Raw genomic sequence first — 22,410 nt, forward strand, 5'->3', positions numbered from 1 at the left:
CAACGATTATCCCTGGTGTTGTCACTTCATTTGAAATAAAATATTAGAGGGTGTGAGGATACATGACTGCAGGTTTCAGAAATAAACTTATGAATCACACAAACACAAGAGCCTCTGTACCATATTTAACCTTCTAACATTCTTCTAACAGCTGAAACGAAAACATCTGGGTACGAGCTGTACAAAAACCACATATGAAATGCAGTAAGGAACACTCCACCACTGAAGTCAGAGAAACACAAATGTCAGATGAATAGGAAAGCATTGCCTAACACTACTACACTGAACAATTACGATCCATTTCCAGACATTTCCTCAACTTCTTTTTGTATTTGCCACTTGAAGGGCAACTGTACAACACTGATTCTCCAGTCTTTGCCATCACAACTTGGTTACACATTGCTTTGTCTTTTTGCCCTAAGCAACCACTTTCTGTCTTACAAGCTTTGTGTCAGCTATTCCTATTACACCAGACTACACGGGACACCAGCACATCAGTACACTTGACTGAGGTTTCGCTAATAACTTCCCATCAAGGAAATGTGTGCCTTGAATTGCTCCCTTGGGGTCCCTTATTTGGCCAGAGTACAAAAGGCTCAGGCTGTGGAGGGTGGTTTTACAGCTGACAAGCATGTAAGCCTGAACTGCAGCCTGAAGCTCCATCTCTCCTGAGCCTTTGGTTTCAAGGTCTGCTGCTTCAGCTGACCCTCTTAAGTGCCACAACTTTATTGTAAGGTTCTTAAGCATGAATTGAGTTGCTTTGGAATAACAAAGCAACTTCTGTCTGGTGCTAGAATTATTGCTGCAGGAAGCCTGAGGAAGAAAGGTAAGAAACTCCTTCAAAAGGTGATGCAATACAACAGAGGTAGTCTAATGACCAAGCCACAGTGAGAAGAGAATGAGAGTGGAGATTTCCCTCCATTATCTTCATAGTGACTTTAGATATTATAAAGCAGGAAGGGTTACTGTGTGACACCCTCACCCCACTGACAGTCTTCACTTTATAGGTGGAAGGGGGGAAGGGACACTGTTACTGTCTCAGGACAGATTTGTTTGATAGGATTAAAGTGAAGAAAAATAACTCCCTGAACCATTTTAAACACTCTGAAGGCATAGCTAAAGTCTTTAACATGTTTTCCTGCCAATTTTGCTGCACCCAGTAAAACTAAATTCTAAGTCTTACTGTTTTTAAAAATAAGCACTTCTTCCTCTGCAAATATATAAGCATCTCCATCCAAAATGACATGTTTTTCCATCATGTAGAAAGGATTTCATAGCCAACTGATGGCAACTGCAAAGGTTTAAGTACAGGCTAACCATGTTATATGGCATAAATATGTACTCTTTTACACATTTAATGTGAAAATAAATATGTGGTAGAGGGTCAGGTAAAAGCCACACCTTTCTCTCTCTCTCTCTTTTTGTTGTTTAGAGGGAATTGTAAGCTGTTTAAAGTAACTTCTTGCTCCGGTTTGAATATCCAAGTTTCTGTTTTTCATCTCCCTCACTAAAAAAGGTTTAAAGTGATTGCTATAGCTACAGGGCAAGACCAAATGCAGCAACAGGCAAAGCACGGTCAATACTAAAAGCAAACTAGTGCAATTTCCTTCTATTACAGTAATTTAGTGCTACCTGAGGACATCAACAGCTTAAAAAAATGTACCAGTCATGAAAATGTTATTTGTGCAGCATAAACCCAAACTTTTATTAAAGAAACCTGAAACACATGCATTAATGCTCAAGTTAACATCCCTGTAAGATTCCAAATATTTGAATTTCCTGAACTAAATTCACTGGATCCATACAACAATTTCCTGCTCTTTGAATGTCTTAATATAGTGTCTTGTGACTCAGAAAAGCATTCTAAAATTCTTCTACTGCACAAACACACACATGCACTCAAAATAGAGTCCTCTCCAAACTCTATAGCCAATTTTATTAGTTTAGCTTTTTCAAGTACCTGATTTTATTGAGGATATCAATTCCAGATTGCTCCAAAAGGACATTTTTCACAAAAGTGCGTGGGATGGAAATCTTCTCAGTGCTGGCCTCTATCAGGTCTTCACGAATATGAGCTTTCTTCATTACATTTGGGCAAAGGTTTTCCGCTGCATCCACCATGGATTCAAGGAGCGTCTGTGGCACAGTAACCAAAAGTAAACATCAGGTACGGACATCTTCATTAGTTGGAAGATCACACCATTACTCTGTTGCATAGCACTATGATACTTCTAGACTTGCAATTTTTATGATTTTACTTCCTAAACTCTAATCCATTTTGCAACCCAGAGGCAATATAAAAGGCCTTTTAGAAAACAAAGCTGAGGAAGAACAACATACTTGCTTTGAAAACTACCTATAACTGTACTTGTTTGCCTTTTCATATCTGAAACATTTACATTTTTGTGTGTTTAACTGTCAGAACAATAGCTGCCCTTATGCACCCACCACATGCTGCAGAAGCAGAGGCTCCTCCACTGTACCAGCCTTTGCTCTAAACTCTGCCCTGAACTGGCAAATTTCATCGGGGCACTAGACCTGCCCTTTTTTTCAAGGGGCATCTGTTCATGAAGAAAGGACACTCACAAAAACTTGGCATGCTGTACAGACTTACAGATATATACTAAGATGTAGCTGAAGGTATGATTTGCACGGAGCATAAAACTTTTAATGTATGGATCTCACGTACTTGGAATTCCACAACGAAGTAGGTGCAGTCAATTATATATATATATATATATATATATATATATATATATTAAATAACTGATAAAAAACAAACAAAAAAATCAGGACAGAAGATAATGTGTATTCTGGAAACAGGACTATGTAACCCTTCAACCCTCTCAACTTTCTTAAAGTAAGGTCTCCCCTGCTGGTGGCATAGAAGTATTTTTTCCCCTCTCAGACTCTCTCTTTGAAAAATCGTATGTACCTCAGTGAAGCTGAGTTATGAAGCACTTTTTGACTACACTGGGTGTATCTACTTACTGTTGGATTTACCTAATCTACCCGTGCCTGTGAGAAAACGTAATTTTGGTTTAAATCTGGTTGGATCACCTACTGGTTTCCTTTCCAAAACCCAGTTCTGTCTAGAAGATGAAAGAGCCTTCACAACAGGTGCAGGAGAGAGTCTCACAGTCCCTCACACAATCTTCCACCTATGAATCAAAAAATTCCTTTACATGGGGGTTAGTTCTGGCTTCCCAAGCTCTCTGCACTTCATGGACTCATCCCACATTCCCTCTGTTGATCCCCAAGCATATTCTGGGGTCATAACACTAATGAAGGGCCTTTCAAGCCCTTGTGACCATATCCGCATGGAGGATGATGAACTCCAATGGCAGAGACAACTGAGCCAAGGAAACTAATGAAAATTACTGACACATCCACCTTTTCCCATGGTATTTTTTAGTCTATCCTGGGGAAAAAAAATATAACACACTGACCCTCCCCTAAAGACCACAATCATAAAAATTATACACCTGCTTTATTTAATTGCATCTGCAGACTAAGCACGATCTTTCAAAATGGATCATGTGAAGAAATGTTGCTTGAAGGTTTAAGTGGGAAGTAGGACAAAAGACCAAAGTTACTGGTGATTTCAGAATTAATTTTTACTCAAAATACTCAGAGAGTGTACCATTTACAAAATTAAATAGAGTTTGAATGCCTTTTTTAAGTACATAGCTGAGCAAAATTTCTTCATTGGTGGATTTCAACTGGTGACTTATCACATGGATATTACTAATTTACAAAAAAGAAAACTTTCTCTGCTCACTATTTCCATCCCTGAACCTTTCAGTGATTGAAACTCACAGCTAACAGCATTGACTGTGGAGTAGCAAATATTTCAGTCAGAAAGCCACAAGTGTCAGTCAGCAGGTGTGCATGAAGAAGAAAATGAAGTCCTGATCACAATTAACAACTCTTTAACAATCAGAATAAAAAATAAGGTGAATACAAGGATTGAAGGCTGGTGATATCTAGAGAAAAAAAAAAAAATGGAGTGTGGGCAAGTAATGGAGCCAACAAATCCATTGCACCAAGATGGAACCGAGGAAAAATAGTTCAAACACTCATTCTGTCTTTACAATCTTCCCTTTGCTTAAGTACCATTTGTCTTGCCTAACATTTTTCTCTTGGGCCTTTGCTTACTGAATAAACCATCTCTGGGTTCTGTATGTCAACAGTGAAACCAGCAGGGGAAGAGAAATGCAAGAGCCTTGCTATTATTTCTCCTTTGGCCAAACTCAACTCACTCCAAGATGTTGTTTTTCCTTATTCTACTTCTCCCTTCACTTCCCTTCCATTCTTTGAGATTTACAAACCTCTTATTTGCCTGAAAAGTGCTCCTTGCCTTTACCTAATTTCCAAACAATCTTTTCCAGAACCAGGCTCTCTGGTTGCTATGGAAGCTAAAAATTGAAACTCCACTTACGGCATATAAAAAGGTTTTTACCCCCAGCACATATATATAAAACCTACACAATGCTCTGAAATGGCCTAAATAAATGAAAAATAATTAAAAAAAATAATCTTATTCTGTGTTCAACATTTTCTCCACCATGCAAAGTGGATCACTTTGCATCACCATAGTAGTTAAAAGAAAACCATTGTGTAAAATTAATACAAATGGGTGTTCCAATATACAAAGAGCATTATGACCTAACCGTTTTTTTGTAAGACACTTAAACTTTGATGCTGCAAATCATAAAAATAAATGAAGTTTAGAATGTTAAGGCTAAAAAGGCTAAAGTGCCTTTTGCTGTAAATGTGTAAAAGCATAAATCAAAGGCCCATTAACTCAGTCTTATGCCAGGAACTATAAATAACATTCCAAATGCTGAAGAGTACTTTTATTCTTTAAGACTCTCCAAAATTCACAGGAATTATTTAAGTGTGTGATCCCTATGCAAAGGGCAGACCTGGCTATGCCTGCCCAGTAACAGCCCAGAAGCAACACTGGGAAGAATCCTGTAGCTAAATTGCTTTCACGTCCACAAAAATTAAGGAAGTGAAAGCCAATCGTCACCTTATTTCATATAATGGGGAAAGGGGGAAAATACTAAAAAATCAGCACCATTTTCTTCCTCATTAACTTTTCAATTTAGAAAAAGTAATTAGTTATGTGTTATTATTATTGTTCTTCACTACAATCCCACTGACTAAAGCATTTTCATGTTGATTGAACTGAACATTTCAGTCTGTACTTTCAGATTCTTTGACAGTCTAAATACAGCAACAAAACACGGGCAGGTAGCTTAGTCATAATCTTAGGTTGCTTTGAATTGACTCAGAACCATATTTTTCAATTCATCAGCTTCTATAAAAATACCATCAGTTGCTCAAGTTACTCCACCCTGCCTTCTTGCTGGACTGCTGCCTCTTCACATGCTGCATGAATGGCTCTTCTTTATTTATTATACAGTAAGGCCTAACATAACCGAACATATAGGTTACTGCACAAGTGCTGGCTGAGTTCACAGATGGGAATATTTACAGATCCATTACCTCTATTTCAAGAACTGATGTTTGACAGGAAACTTGTGAAAGGATTTCCTGTAAAGCTGCCTGGAGTATTCTTGGGGCACTCTCAATACACACACGTTATCCAAACCTAACAGTTAAAGTGGAAATTCTGCACCAGCTTCAGAAGTGTTCACTGGGATAAAAATTCTGCAGTGGAAGCTACAGAAAAGCAGCTTTTGCTTCAGTGGGATACCTTAACTAGGGACTACTTTTCTCCAGGACATGAGATTTTTTAGGGTGCTCGAGAGAGCTTTATTGAGGGTCTAAGGAGCAATCAACAACACTCCCTCTCCTAAAAGATTCCCAGAAAGGACATGTGGTGCCTGTGGTCTGTTGTCATGGAAATTGCATTTGATATAAACAGTAACGCTCCTTCTGCTACTGCAAACACTAAACTAATTTTTTTCATTCCAACTGGGCAAGTATCCAGATATTAAGGCACAAACCTGTAAGAAACTAATAACAAAGAGATAACTTAAGTACAAATATATATACTGGGAGAAAGGGAGAGAGGAAGGAAGGGAGAGATGAAAATCTGTATGGTATATTTGCATTTTAATATGAACAGAAGATCTCAGGCATTATTTCTGTCGTGAGAGACAATAAAAAAGCTACCCACAGACCTTAAGCTGCTCATCCACAACCCTTGTGACTTCTCCAGCCATGGATTCAAGTGTCTCTTGGATTGGATTGGAGAGTGAACCATTTGCTCCTGCCCAAGAAGCCCCACCGAGGTGGTACAGATTTGGTAAGAGCTGTAAGACAAAAAAGAGTATCTTTGGGAAGTACATGTAGGTTCTTTGCTACCTGTTTTCAAATCTGGACAACAGGATGAAACCCCTCTGGTAAATCCAAGTCTGTATAAATTAGAATTATTTTGTTACTTTAAATACCACCTAAAGCTGATCATCTAAAGAAAATACTCCTTTTTGACACACTGTTACTATAACCCCTTGAAAAGAGAAGGCTGCAAGCACACATTGAACAGCATTCAGTATTACCAGTATGCTGAGAAAAGCTTACTGTTTTGGAGTTCTTAGCATCTCGCATAAGCCTTTCTGCAGATTTGACATCTTCCTGTACAGCATCCACACCACAGTTTCTTAAAGAGTTGAGATGATCTTGCACTTTAACGCATATTCTGTCAATCATCTACTTGAACAAAAGAAATAGGAAAGATAAAACATCAGAACGCTGAATCCAGTCCAGGTAGCAAATCAATACTACCATGATGAGATTTGGAGTGACAATATAATGATCTGGAAATGCATGATCATTGCTCAGAGGTACATCAATAGTACTGAACGAAGGCATCATATCTCTTATAAACACACCTGAACAGTAGAAAAATAAATAAAACTTTGCCATTAAAAAAAAAATAAAAGAATTCTTTGGCATACTTCTCTCATGATTATCTCTAGGATAACTGCAAATAACCAACAAGTTACCCAGTTTAGGTCTTGTTTGGATTTTCAGAACAAGTTTAGCACTGCAGGTGTTGTTACATCTAAGCCTTAGCTTTGATGGCTGGTGAATTGTTAAGAAGTTCAGACACTAAAAGAAAGCTCTGTCACAATCCATTCAACAAACATCAGCAGAGATTTCTCCTATTTAAGCAAAATGCTGTTGTGCAGGCTTTGGGGGATTTCTTTCACAATGTGAGTATTCCTGGTGTCAAGGGAAACTATAACTGCCAAAGCAGAAGTTTCCATCAGATCTTTCACTGTGAGATAAAACGAACTTCATCTTCATTGGTAACATTTCATTCAACACGCTGCAAGTACAAGGCAGGTGCTTTATCTGTATCCTTACAAGAAGGACCATAGATTGGCTGACATATATAGAGAGTTTTGAATATGAGATACAGGGCAGGAACATACACTAATTAAAAGTCTTTATTGGCCTACACAGTATTCAGTAAAACTGCCAATTTGACATTTTGAAGCAACATCTGTGTGCACATGTTGTCATAATCATATAAAGCCTCGAGTTCTAACATCTTATATCACTAGCAATGAGAACTGAAATAATTTCACAGCATGCTCTTTTTCTGCTCCACATGACTCTTCCTCTTCAAAGAGTTTTGGGTGTTTTTTGTTTTTTTTTTTGTATAAGTACAAAAAGCTAATTAATTATTAGATAGTGGAAGGTCTCACTGGGACATCTGGACTGGAAAAAAAAACATACTCTGGGAATAATAACGTAATTCCACTACAGTAACTACAGAATCTTTTCCAGCTCTCTTTTAACACTGTTTGCAAAAATCAATCCCTACCAAGCACAATTTAATATAGAAATGAGTAATTTTACTCTACTTTTGAAACAATAATAAATTACATTTACTGAAGCCTGCTGTGTGTGTGGTTGTTGGGAGAAAAGCACAACTAAATCCACCAAGCTATAAAAAGATCTAAACTTAATTGATATGGAGATTACTAACACGGGAAAAAAGATGGCATTGGAACAAAAAAATGACTAAAATAAAATAAAGTGATGCTGCTCTTGCAGTTTTTACTGCCAGTACATCTCCACAAACCATTTTCTCTGCTGAGAGGTTACAATATAATTTCAGGCTGTAGTAATAAAACTCTGTCCCATTAACTTTTAATGATGCAGGTAGAAAAAGCTATTTTGAATTAAAATTCACCTCTCAAAAATTAAGACAACACAGAGAAACTTTTTTGACTCAGCTGAAGAGCAAAACAAGCACTGCTCTCATTTTTTCCTCCTCCAGTATGCTGGAGTCTTCTGTTTGCATGGGAACACAACTAGTGGAAACACATGAGTAAATTTAAGACAAAGGCTGTGACAACTTTTATTCTGCTTACATCACCAAAAGGGGGAAAAAAAAACACACAAAAAACATACAAAAATAACATGTTGCGCTTCAGCAAACTTAGAATTGAAGAATCATTTAGGTTGAAAAAGACCTCTAAGGTCATCTAGACAGCCCAACCTTTAACCCACCACTGCCAAGTCCACCCTTAAACCATGTCACTAAGCACTACATCTACATGTTTTCTGAAGACCTCCAGGCATGGTGACTCAACTACTTACCTGGGCAGTCTGTTCCAATACTTCACAACCCTTTCAATGAAGGTCTTCCTAACATCCAACCTAAACCTCCCCTGGCAAAACTTAAGGCCATTTCCTCTTGTCTTACCACTTGGTGCTTGGGAGGTGCTTAGGTAGTGATGTAATTTGTTAACAAACCAAAAAACTTTCCCAACTTTGAGCAGTATTTAGGACTGTGTTAGACAGGAAGCCTTTCCGTTTGTCCACAATATAAAGAGCACAGAAGATTTCCACTTTCCTTTGCTTCATTCACCTAAGCAAAGCTTCCCATGATACCTGAAATTTTGAAGGTCTAAGGACAAACATACGCTCTAAGGCTATTTGCTCCAGTGGTATCAACGGGCATATATACATGGTAGCTCAGTGCTATGCAGAGACACTGGATCTAACTCAGGCACCAGACGTGGCACAGCCTTATGATGATACTTGCCACAACAATGAAAGCCTGCTGAAAAGGTCAGACTCCTGAGCACAAATGAACTGAACTGTTCCTGGTTCCAATCATAGTTTACTCAGAGATAGCTTGGGTCTTTCTGTACACAGTCAAAAGGTACTATACATAAGACCTACCTTTTCCAAAAATATTATCGCTGATCATTACTATTTTTTTTGAGAAACCAAGTATCATCTTCAAAACACATTCTGCTTTAAGCTACTCTGAAGGAAAAGCAAGATAATTCTGTCCCCCAAACAGATCTTAAAACCAGAGGAGTACCAACAAGGAATGAGGTGCTCACCTGCTGAGTGGTACTAGTTACAATGCCTTGCTGCAGCCGGTATGCTTGCTCTTGTAGGTACTTTCTGGTCTCATGATTACGAAGCAAGTAGTTTTCTATCTAAAAAACAAAGCCAGATTAGGAAACTGATTTGACTCCGGAATGTAATTTGCTTTCACACTGTGTCCCTGATTAGGCCTTCAACAGTAATGCAGGGTTCATGCAGTTCATCCACGCTGTATCAGAAATGAGGACTAACAGTAACAATTGCTTCAGTATCATTTTGTTTGTTATCTGCAAACCTTATTCTATGTGTCTCAATGCTGGATAATCACATTGGCAAATATTCACTCACTCAGTGGTGAAACTTTGTTAAACACTGTGCTTTTGCCAGTGCTTCCTGAGTTAGTCATCTCTTTTGAACAACTTAGTAAGCTATGTTGGCAAAAGGAGTAGATCCAGATTTGAGAAGTATCTACAGGGAATCTGTCCTTCAGGTGTTGCTGTAGAGACCACGATGACAGAAGACAGATGATACCCTTAGATTCATTTGTCCCATTTCAAAGAGGGTTTAAACAACACTATGGACTTGAGAGAAGATAAATTACCTAGAAGTGCCTAACTGATCCAAGAAATGCAGTTCAAAAATTACTTAGGGCTTAACCAACCAATGAGTGCTGTTCAGGGAAAAGTAATTTCTACCTACAGCCGCTGGTCACAGCCCACCACAACTGTCACCGTAAGTCACCACCTACTGTCAGCCAGCTTAATGGGACATGGAATAACCACTTAACCCGGTTCTGTCAAACTCAGTCAAGTCCAAAACCCAACTAGTAAACTGTTTAAGGTCCATCTCCAATGATGGACCTGGTCTGAGAGGAAGAAAATGGAAACAGACAGGTGTGGTAGCCAGCAGGTTGTGAGGCAGAGGCTACCAGGGGCTGACAGGCGCCTCTTAACCTGCATCACTTAACCTGCAAGGACTGGGGCAGTCTGACCATGCCCCCCGTTAGGCTTTCAGGAGTAATACAAGGCTTATGCAGCTCATCCACACCGTAAGTTGTGGAGATCCTAGAGCTGGGGAGGTTAGCTACTATAGCTGTCTAGTGGTGGATTGGGGTCAGGAGCACTCTCGTTGTGTTCAAGCTGTGGTGTGCTGAAGTTTGTGGACCCTCCTGAAATGCCAGTTGGTCAGTTCAGGTGTCCCTACACTGGGCTCCACAGTTCAGCTAGTGTGGGCAGGTGTTCCTGCCTGTGGGGAACTGGCAGCTTTCACAGCACCACTCCACAAAGATTTGTCTTTTTTTTTTTTGGAGAGAGCTGCTTCATATTGTATAAACAAAGCTTAAACAGCATAAGTTAAAACAAACAGATGTCCAAAAAGTGTTAGCAACTTTGAAATGAACAAAAGAAAATGCTCTTTGTAAGTAATGCCTAATTAACACATAGAATTTGTATTTTTCAGAGATGCATTTATCATTCCAGACATGAACTTATCTAAAATTACATTAAACAAGATGCAAGAAATATAACCAACCCCCATGATCCAGATTTTTTAAGGCAGAATTTAGATAATTTTCATGCATCAAAGAAAAAGGGGCTAACTACTAGCACTTTTCCCTTTGAGAATCACTTTCCTGACAATTTATTTTCTAATAAGGATCATAGGCATTTACTTTTTAATCACAACTGTCTGTGAGAACTATTTATAAGGTTTTTATGACCCTACCCTGGCTGAGGGAAAGCTACTCATTAAAGACTTGTGAACTGTATGTTTTCTAATTGAGCAAGAGGCTCGTCTGGAGCTTGCAAGATTTACTGTATTAAAACTCAGCTGGGAGTTGTACAGCCCGTGCAAGTGGAACAACTACACGTGCTGTCAACACCACTTTCATCCAAAAGAACATGTTGGTGCAGTTGTTCATTTATGGCAATGCAGTGTGTGAATTTTATACATCCAATATAAAACACAGGCAGTAAATGTTTTTATCCTCCCCCAAATTTAAGAGCATCCTTTGTCTTGTGCTGAGCTGACTGCACTTCTTCTGCCCCAACAGGAAAAAATGCATACCATGAATTCTATGCATGTGGAAATAAAAACATGCACATCTGTAACAAATATGGCTGCTTCTGACTCTCCCTGACTCTGACTCTCAGATGTACAGAAATAAAAGGTCTAGCTTGCACTGGTTTGACTTTCTGATATGACACCATTGCATTCCATCACCCCTTCACTTCAAGCACTTTGGAATAAAAAGATTTACATGCCTTGCAGCACTTGATTACCACACATATGCTCATGCAAATCAAACAATCAATGAAACTAGCCAAGAATTCTTATTCAGCCAAGCATGAAATCACAGCCACTTAAAATTATTACTTTTTTTTTTTTTTTTGGATTGGCTTTATTTCTATATGGGGGTGGTATAGGCAATACCTTTTGCAGTGCCTCTTCTGTTTTCTCAGGGTTTGTTTTGAGTGCTTGGGAAGCATCATTCATAGGTATAGGCATGAATCTCAAAGTATAATTCCTAAAGAAAAATAAAAAAAAAAAATAAAAATAAAGTCTTTATTAGTAAAACGTAGCCTAATTGCTGCATCTCTTCATGAAGAATGAGCTAGGAGAGGAAGAGAAAATGCATCTAGCCTGGCTATAGAAGGTACTAAGACTATCTTTCACATTTTAAGTGGACTATCTGGAGGCATGTATGCTCCTTTTATTTTGTTTATTCTTTGCCACTAGGTAGAAGTGGAGATCTGAAAAAGGCACAAAGTACAGTTAAATGGCCAGTGCCCAGTGGCTGCCAATTAAAGGTCACGCTGTCCTCTGTGCTTTTGCCCACAAGGTTGGATTATTTTTTTCCTATATCGAAACAGAACAGAAAGTCTCAGTGCCTACTAGCAATTCTATCAGATCTAAGTCTAAACAGAAATATTCAGTAATAGATAAAACAGTGACCAAGAGACTGAGTTTTGAAAATTTAGTATTTAATTGCTCCTTGTGTTTACAACAAATTGCAGACACTTGCTGAATTTTTAATAAAAGCTGGCAAAACAAGTGCGGCATCTCCACACTGCTTTATGCAAACAATTGCTCCCTGTATTTTGCTTATTTGTTTGCAAAATATTTCCATAGCTTCATCCATCTGCTACAATACAATAAAGATAGGGTTTTGTCAAGTGAAAATTGTGTTTAAACCTTGAGAATATAGCTTGACTAGCATGGTTAAGCCTATCATGTTATATGCAGTGGTATGTCCGTATACTTTTATATTTCAATAAGAGCAAAAAAAAAAAAAAAGCAAGCAGTTCTTAGAAACTGGAAAAGCGATTATTCTGCCTGTTTTCAATGAGCCTTCACTGTTTGCAAACACCTCTTCCTTCTCCTTCAGCTGTCTGCAAACATCCTGCAAACCGTCTGTTTCTATTCCATCCAGAGCTCCTTATGTATGCCTAGAGGCCTCTATTTCTGAGCACCTTACAGATGACAGTTTCAAGTGAGCTTACTCCATTGACTTCAAAGGACCGATCCCTCGTTGTATGCACTAGCTTTAACAACAGACACCTTAACTACTTAACTAGCTCCAATATTCTTTCAACTCCTATCCCACCACTTGCTTAGCCACATAAAACATCACTCTCTGAAGGACTTTTGAACCACCTATCTATCCCATTGATTCCTCACTGATACTACTCAACATTTTACCTTGCATATTCAGGTGAGGCTTCCACTTTTCTTCCCAAAGGGGAACACATTATTCATAGCCAAAAAAAAAATTAACTCTTCTTTCTAGTTGTCTTCTCCTTCAAAAGAACTGCATCTACTACACAGACACTGCTGTGTGTCCCCATGTAATACAAAACAAGGAATGACTGGCTGACCATCAACATGGAGACTAATTTTCAATGTGTACTGGTTTTGGTCAGGACAGAATTAATTTGTGGTAGCTGGTATGGTGCTGTGTTTTGGATTTGTGAGGAAAACAGTGTTGATAACACAGGGCTGTTTCAGTTGCTGCAGAGCAGAGCCAAGGCCTTTCCTATTCCTCATGCTTCCCTGTTTTGCTTTGCTTGCACCCATGGCTTTTTCTTTACCTATTAAGCTGGCTTTATCTCAGCCCATGAGTTCTTGCACTTTTACCTTTCTGCTTCTCTCCCCCATCCTACTCAGTGGGAGTGAGCAAGCGGCTGTGTGGTGCTGAGCTGCCTGCCAGGTTAACCCAGAACAAAATGTCAGAGAGAGAATAATTACAGAAGTTGCTGATTGCCTGATACTACTGGGCAGGTGCGGTGTGCATTTATTTGTTTAAAAAGAAAAAAAAAAAGGTAGATTGCCAAGGATCTATGCAGCTGTTTGACATTTAATACATCACATTCACTGAAATCTATAACTGTTAGCCCTCATGCTACTAATCATATGCTAAATTCAATTTAGTCAAAAGCTTAGCGCTCCCTCTCTCTCCCTCACACACAGAAATGAAAGACAAGGAGACTTCATGGACAGAGGCAGAACTTTAAAAGACCACTAAGGAAGGCCCTATAATGGGTCCTTTGGACAAGCAGCACTATTGGAATGCTAGCCTTTTTGCATGTGAAAATGAAGCAGCTCTTAGGGACAAATATCAAGAATTTAAAGCTTGCTTTCAACTTTGATCATTAGAGAAACATTTATCTTCATGTTCCATTTTTCTGTTTCCCCAAATATTGTTCCATTCTTCTTTTCTAAGACTCCAATTCTCTCTTTTTAATGGAGCACCTTTCTCTACCGACTCAATAATCCAGTAATTTCATAACACTCGGTAATTTCTTAAATACTCTCAGCAAAATACCTACATAAAAAGAAAGTTACATTTCAGGAAAGTTACATTTCAGTGACTGGAAAGGATGTCTTAAAAATTTGTTTATTCCCTTACATATAGCATATGTGACAATAGTCCTACATTTCCTCACATTACTTCTCCTGGAGTAACTCCTGCTCCATTTGTGACGTACATTCATTGCTGCAGCACCATGATTTTACTGCCTTTCTTTTTTTGTGGGAATAACATCATCTGTTTTGCAGGCTTGGGTATGTGAATTCTGTAACACTGAAAAAAGGAAGGATTTCTAGCTCTCTACTCAATTCCAGCATTTCATATCAGCTTTTAGAGCCTGAATTATTTCTTCAGTCAGTCCATGCAAACAAGTCTCTCAGAAATAAATATGGGGCAATATCACACATTTCTATGACAGAGTAGGCTCTAGATTGCAAAGCACACAAGCACATACTCATTTCCATATCAAAATTACTGAGATACAAATCCATATTTAATGGCCAGGCTGAAGAGGATGTACACTGCTCTCCTGAATAGACACTTTTAGAGGACTCTACAGAAACCCCTCTCAGCTCATGTCAGCTGTCTGGGATGCCCTTTGTGGCAAATCTGTTAATGGCCAAATTCCCTCACAGGAATAATGGTTTCACACAACTTTAAAATGATGAAGAAAAGGTGTGTGTGTGGGGGGGGGGAATAACAAACAAAGAAAATGTTCAGATTACTTCAATCTGGTTAAAAGTTTGTTAGAATCCCTCCCAGTCCTCCTCAGCCTCATTCTCTGGAAGCCCAGTTTTCTTCTCTTTTGTGGTTCAGTATATGACTATTTTTGTTAAGAACAAAAACCAAAACAGACACAACACACCCCCAAGCATCTTCAGTATATTTCAATGCATCTTGAGCAACAGTTCGTTCCTACAGAATATTGCTGGTTTCGTGTATTTTTAGGAAACATATGGCATAGGATGTTCTGAATATGTCTTTGAGATGGATTGCTTAAAGGCTAATTGTTTTCAGCCAACATTGACGGTCCTTCTCTTGCAAGATTAAACCTTTGTTGTTTGTGACTTAGGCTATGATATTATCAACGATTTTAATAATTTTTAAATGTTAGCAGAGACATAAAGTGACCTCAGCTTCCAAGCTAAATAAATGAGACATCACCTCAACAATGTGTAATGTCAGAGAATTATCGGTAACATTCCTTTTCCTGCTTAGATTATTTGCTTTCGCCTTAGGATGTCTCCCTCCTTATTTATTTACTTATCCAAGCACTTCAGAACAGAAACGTAAAGTTGATGCTAACCAGAAAATAAGCATATATTCTTTTCTACCAGACTTTCTCACAAACGCACATGATATTGCTCTCTGAAAATGTCTGCAAGCTGACAAATAACCTTTGCAAATTCTTATTCACAACTATCAATGGAATCACTCCAAGATGATTTGTTTAATTATACATCATTTATATAATTTTCCCCACCAGTGCCACTGAATTCATTTTGAAACAAAGCATATTAACTACAGCAGTTTCATAAAACAAGTAACTTTATAAGCTCTATAGAGCTATGACCCCTCCGAGGGTTAAGATGCTCCCTATAGTAGTTATACAGTTTTGCAAGACATTTTGTCTAGAAACTAGCAATGGTATATTAGCTTCACCTTCTAAAGAGACCCTTTGTTCCTGTCTGAGGGATTTAATGACGTGAAACAACTGCAACTGCTGCTTAATTTAAATCTGTAATTTTTCCCTCTTCAGAAAAGTAATAATCACATATAAAGAAATGTGATGGAGGCAGAGAGATGAAAGCCATTTAGCATCTATCACTGCTAACTGCTGCAACTGCAAGTGAGCTCAGGGAAGCAAGAGGACCCAGACCATGGAGACTACAATGAACAACTGCATTTTCTGAGATCATCACTATTAGTTTCAACTTGCTGGGGGAAAGAAAAAAAAAATCAGACCACAAAGGCATGCTTCAGTAATTTTCTGTTATTATAGACAGCTTCATTCATTGACAAGAATAGAATTTCTGCATGATACCAACACAAGAGAATGAAGAAAAAGGGAAAATATTCTCAAATGTTAAATTTTAACGTCAACAGCAGAACTCAACATTCTTAATGCTGACAACAGTGTATGCATGAAAGAGCCACAGAGCCTCTTCTCATCCTTTCGAAGGATGTGAAGTCATGTCTGCCTGTAGATTAAGCACCCTGATGCTCAAAAATTGAGAGCATTCAGTATCTTTAAATCACACGGGCTGCAGTGAAAACTGCAGCTGCTCAGATCACTCAGGATCTAAGTGTTTGACCTCTTTCTTCATCAGTCATTCAGTTGCTTGAGGACTTACTTTTCCAGTGCCACAGCTATGTCCTGGAAGCCCTGCGCAGTGATGTTATTCTTGTCCCATATTACAGTTCTGAGAGGAAGAAAAAAAAAAAAAAAAAAAAAAACAATAACCACAGATGAGTCAAATAAATCTAAAAACTGAAACTTTGCATATTCATAGAGTATACTGAGTTGGAAGGGACCCACAAGGATCAATATTGAAATAACACGGAGTTGTATGTCCAAAACTGCATAGCGCTGGCAACATTTTTACAAATAACAGTCTCTATTCATACATTAAAAGCTTAGAATGACTGAAGTGAGGGACAAAGATATTACAAAATTGAGTTCCTGTTTCTTCCAAGAGAACTCTGTACTATATTTTCTATTATTACTACCTAAACATAACCTTTCTAAAACATAGTTAATAGAAAGATTTGGAGATAAAATTTCAGCTTTTTCCAGAAATGGCATCAAAACAAAGTTCAACTGTCTGCTCTGCAGGCCCATACTGAAAACCAAAACTGAAATCCACCCAGGCTATATCACCAAAGTTGCAGAAAAAAAAAAATAATTTTAAAAATCATGCTGATTCCAGGTCAAAATTTTCAGGCTATTTTACATTCAATCCTGTATCAGCTCTTTGCACAGCTCCTGTGATTTCACATGGAATGTAACTAGCTGCTAGTATGTACCATTAGGATAGGTGCATGAATTGCAGCTCTTCTGAATACAAAACTCTGTGATAGGAGTGATCAAGTCTTTCCCCTCCTCCCCCAGTTTAGACCACTCAGGCAGACTGCCTGACAATTTGTGAACACATGTTCAAAGATCTCATTAGTAGTCAGAAGAGACAGTCATGCAGATAAATCTTGCTCATGCACGAGCACTAGTTGTAGCTGTGCTTAAAAAAGAAAGACATAAACAATGAGTTCTGGTGTGCAAAAAAAATGTAGCTGCAGGATTTCACGGGTAGTAACACCCTTCTGCTATTGCAAAATAATCCCTTTGTTTTTTTGAAAATACAAAGATGGAGGTAAGGAAGAGAGGAAAGTAGATTCTACACCTATCTTCCAAAGGTCAGAAATGTCCAAGGTCAGATATTGGATATTTCTGTCGTTTGAAGAACTATTTACATTTCTACCAGGACATAATTTTATAGTATTTTAAGCACAGCCAGTTACCATCGCATCATTCAGTTTGTAATCCTACCACAAACTACAGCAATAACTTTCAGTGTGCCGTGGCACATTTCAGTCTGCCATCCTGAATGCCTTCAAGGCTTCAGGTACTGGTGGATATTTCAGGTTAACACATTGAACAAAACCCAGCTACCTCTCCAGCATTTCCTTAACATTTTCAATGTTCAGTTTGGGAATAGCAAAGCGAATGCCAAGATCTCTGTATCTTAGCAAAACTGCTAGGACTGTTCTGGAGAATTTCTTATCCTGTAGGGAACAAACTCTTGGAGATCAAGCATAGTGGTCTCTTCACACAGACAATACACCATGGAAGGTTCATCTGCACAGTCTGACAAGAGGAGGAGTGAGTATTGGTTTTCCTGATGATGGTGACATATTTAGAGGTTCCCATCAAGATACATGTTGATTGAAGGTTTACCATTTGCTAATCCCATCCTGGATAGAAAAAATGTGATACTCTGTAGCCACCAGTGCCAGCCATGTGCTAAAAAAACAGTGAAGTTGTCAGGTGGATGAAGATGCAGAGAAGTGATGCCAAGGTCCATCAGCACTATAGGTGGGGGGAGAGGGAAAGGAAGGGATGGTCCATGCTGCTACCCTTTCTGAATTCAACAAGCTCTTAATGCTCCTACAAAGTGATACTACATTAGACAAAGAATAGTTTATTTTTATTTCCCACCCAAGTATCAGAATTTTCTCTGCTGGGAAAGCCTCCAATAGAAAAGAGAGAGCAGAACAGGGTGGCTGAGCACTGGAAGAGGTTCCCCAGAGAAGTTGTGGAATCTCTGTGGCACGTGAAGATCTTCAGAAGAGAAGGCTCTGAGCAACCGAGCTTTAAAGCTGGCCCTGCTTGGAGAAGGAGGTTGGATTAGGTGACATCCAGAGCTCCATACCAATGTAATCATTCTTATGATACCAGGAAATTTAGAGCTGCCTTGTCACAACAGAAAGATACCATCTCTTCAAAAGTAGGCTAATATGAGCAAGAAGGCTTAAGTCTTTTTGGAGCTGAAACTGGATGAAAATGGGTTTGGATTTTGCCTTGAAAACAGGAAAGAGCTATGCCTATGCACTATCTGTCAAAAACACATCATTCTCCCCCGATTTTGAAGTCGATGAGCAAATCAAATTCTGTACCTAATCCTAAACCACAAAATACCCTTCTAATTGGATGCAGTTTTGCTCCAGTTTCAGTTCTGGAGATATTTTTTTCAGAGAAAATTTCCATCTATTTCTTTTCCTCTTCCTTTTTAGGAAAAAAAAAACAAAAAAAAAAAAACAGATGAGAAGTTTTCCAAATAGATGCATTATAGCTTGGATTTTTCCAGCAGTTCTGAAGAGAGAAAGCTTGATATGCCAACAATTTCATTATTATTAAGCTATTATATCATTTAGTGCAAATATGTTTCCCACGTTTCCCTTACCTGAGTTTGGTGTTTATCTGTAGGGCTTTTGCCAGCATCTTTGCTCCCATATCTCCCATGGCATTTCCACTAATATCCACCTTTGTAAGAGATGTATTGCTGCCCAAAGCATTAATAATGATGGTGACCTCAGTCTTCAGCTTGGAATCTGCGAGGGACAATGACTGCAGAGGCTGTGGAGCACAGAAAAGGCACGGATAATAGCAACTGATAGCGCATGCACATCCACCAGAATAAGTTCACGAAACTCTTGAAGATGACACTGAGCATCAAAGAATTACTTCTGTGTTTGCTGCATGTACGGTACACGCAACAAAGTAGGATTCAGCAATTTACAGCACAGGTGTCAAAGACACAAACAAAGATTAAGTTACACCCTGAAAAAAACATTAAGTGACAATGACTTCTATTTTCTGTGTCCCACTAAGTACTGAATACAGCAGTAACCTGAAAAGAGGCAAGACAGCAACAATCAGCTTCACATGACAACCACTGGTGTCCAGTGAGTTTTGCTTAACCAGCATGCTTCCCTGCCAGTGAGAAATAAAAATATCTAGCACACAATCCTCTCACTCAGACTGGAAAGTTTAGCCCCAGGGCAAATTAGGACCTGAGACATTATTAAAACAAAACTAATTCCTTTAAACTGTTTTATTATTGTTATTTCAAGGATCATTTTTGCATATCTGCATATCTTCAACATGGACATTTGGGAGGGAAGAGAGAAAAAAAACATAACAGGTCTGAAATTAAAAGCAGTAAGAAGAGTATCTAGTATCAAGGGTAAGCCAATGGATATTATTCACAGCAGTGTTCTGACACCTGTGATTGCAAAACCTTTATGCAGCTTTTTATGTATACACACACACACCCTATGTTAACCTGAAACTAGCTATTGGGTTCCTGCAAATCGCACATTAAAGCCTTAAGAAAACTTTTAAAAACACCTTTGTTAGTGATCTTATGTCTTCCCTCCATTCTTAGTGTCCCAATACTCAAAAGCAGGAGCTTAAGAGCTAGTCTATCCATCACCACACCTTGCAGAGCTACCACGGTTGCCAAGATTGTAATTTGTCTTTGTTGATATACAATAGCTCCACAAAACATTTTCCCTTGCCTAAGTGTGAGCTCATATGCAGAAGAGCTTTGTCACTATACACCAACTTAGTCATGTATGAAGAGGATGAATTTTAGGAACCTAAAACCTCCAAATTACTCATATATGGGAAAATCAACACCTCAGAAGGATGAATCAAAGCAACTAAATTAGATGCCTAAGGCTTAGATTAACATAAATAAACCAGCTGAGCTATATGTGCACACCTTCCAGGATCTGAGAAGTTTGCATGGCACCTGCTATACAATGGGACTCTAGCTTCCAGACACCACTGGATGACAGGGATAACCAAAAAGTTTGCAACACTAAGAAATGCATTTATAAGTGAGAAAATACATAAAAATTTGGAGGCACAGCAGGTTTATAATTAAAAAGTCTAACAGTAACACGAGCCACATGCTGATTTTATTTTAAATGGAAGTTATTAAATTACTATGTTAATGTCCTTAATCTGTCTATGTTCCCCTGTTTCACTACATTATGTACCCTAAAGAATATTAACATCACATTAGAAAGGTATTTAGTGTTCTTGGCACAAGTCTGAGAAGACCTCCTGTGACAGATTCATAGAAAAGCACTACCACACAGCAATCAGAAGCAGAAATCACCAATAAGTTTGTGAAAGAGAAGTTTCTTCTGTTTTTTGTGTGTCACTTTAGAAAGGGTCATTCTAGGAACTTCACTGGAAATGCTCACTCCCACATATCAGATTTTCTAAACCTCAAATACCTTCTCAGGAAACGATTTCTCATCTCACTTATTCCAACACTCTGACAGAAAAATATATACTTTGGAAAGACTTCTGCACTATGTTCTGCAAGGACTGATATTTATACATCAGTATTACCACCTAAGAAATGTACGTACACGAGAGTAAAAAACCCTGCTATGGTGGCAGTGTCTTTGAAGTGGATGAATTGCTAATTTTCTTGCACAACTACCCCTATTGTTTACTGTTATTGTTTATTATGAGAAAGGAACAACACTTTTGGACTGATTTGGCAGTCTGAATGCAAACTAGAATCAGAATATGACTGTGATTAACGTAACATCACTTCTAAACACTCACGAAACTACCTGACCATTACATTAAAACAAAACCAAAAAAAAACAAACCACAACCCACCCCTCCACCCCTGACAACAAAAAACCCACATTGACTTCTTGTAACAACACAGTTTTATAGTTTTATCTGGATGTGAAGAAACCAGGTATCTGACAAGCACTGCAGTGGCCCTGCTGCAGAAAGCAGATACCCTGCCAATAGCACTGAAGACATCTTAGAACAATCTTATTAAGGAGAAGGAATTCTTAAAATCACTCAAAAGGCCAATTCTTCAACAAACAGTGAACTAAAAACTAAAGATCTTCAGCTCTGTGATAATTCTCTGCACCTATGCAGGACTGACTGCTACTCCAAGTAATGCTACACTGTACCTGCAGCATAACATCCATTTTTGCATGAGGTAAAGAAATGGCACAGTAAGCATCCAGCTTCAGACACCTCCTGCTATACTAATAAGAACACACAATTATAGGCTGCACTGTACAGCATGTAGCTAAATAAAGACAAATATATGTATTTTTAATCTCAATATTACATTCTTGTTTATATTAAATACCTAGGAAATGTTGCTGTTTAGGTTACTACCACTGTTTTTAAGTTGTGTAGAATTACATCTGTGCCTGGCTGTATTTTTTTCCAGTTATCAAACCAAGCTATTGATTGTTTAAATCATTTTATTCATGACTCACATTAACACAGCAACAGATCTATTTTAAGCGTATATAAATACATGAAGAAGCATTTGGCATACGACTGTTTTAGATTACAGCCTCTCATTCCAGCTTTCCATGCAGATAATGCGTGGTCCCCAGGCTGCACCAGCCTGCAGGCAATATTGATCATGCACTATGTGTTCTGGGCAACACCATCCCCTGCTCTCTCCGGTTCCATTGCAACTTTTTAGTGTCCTGTGGCAGTAAATGCATAGTAGTGGTACAACAAGGACCTCCCCATTTAGGATTCAAAACCAAACATAAACAGCTATAAAACTTGAAACAATTTTCTAAGCCTTGCACTATCTCCAGGTGGAGTGAGGGCCATCCTAGGCAGCTATCTGCAACACATCTTTTTCCCACAGTGCTACATAGTCTGTTCTCCATTATTTAGCTGCTAGGAGATGTTTTTGATTGAT

General features: G+C 38.5%; 1 protein-coding gene across 2 annotated transcripts in view; it reads right to left on the reverse strand.

Moving 5' to 3' along the window:
- Positions 1–22,410, reverse strand: part of CARMIL1 (capping protein regulator and myosin 1 linker 1) — a gene marked incomplete at its 5' end in the record, with an annotated part of 184,911 nt that overhangs the window by 42,876 nt on the left and 119,625 nt on the right. For both annotated transcript variants that reach the window (XM_084281387.1, XM_084281386.1), the window contains 7 exons: positions 1,961–2,136; positions 6,156–6,287; positions 6,556–6,684; positions 9,345–9,443; positions 11,761–11,854; positions 16,492–16,560; positions 19,096–19,268. In XM_084281387.1, the coding sequence (XP_084137513.1) occupies positions 1,961–2,136; positions 6,156–6,287; positions 6,556–6,684; positions 9,345–9,443; positions 11,761–11,854; positions 16,492–16,560; positions 19,096–19,268 (872 nt within the window). The remainder of the gene's footprint in view (positions 1–1,960; positions 2,137–6,155; positions 6,288–6,555; positions 6,685–9,344; positions 9,444–11,760; positions 11,855–16,491; positions 16,561–19,095; positions 19,269–22,410) is intronic.

This window comes from Netta rufina, assembly GCF_964035555.1.
Source record: "Netta rufina genome assembly, chromosome: 2".
Taxonomy (NCBI): domain Eukaryota; kingdom Metazoa; phylum Chordata; class Aves; order Anseriformes; family Anatidae; genus Netta; species Netta rufina.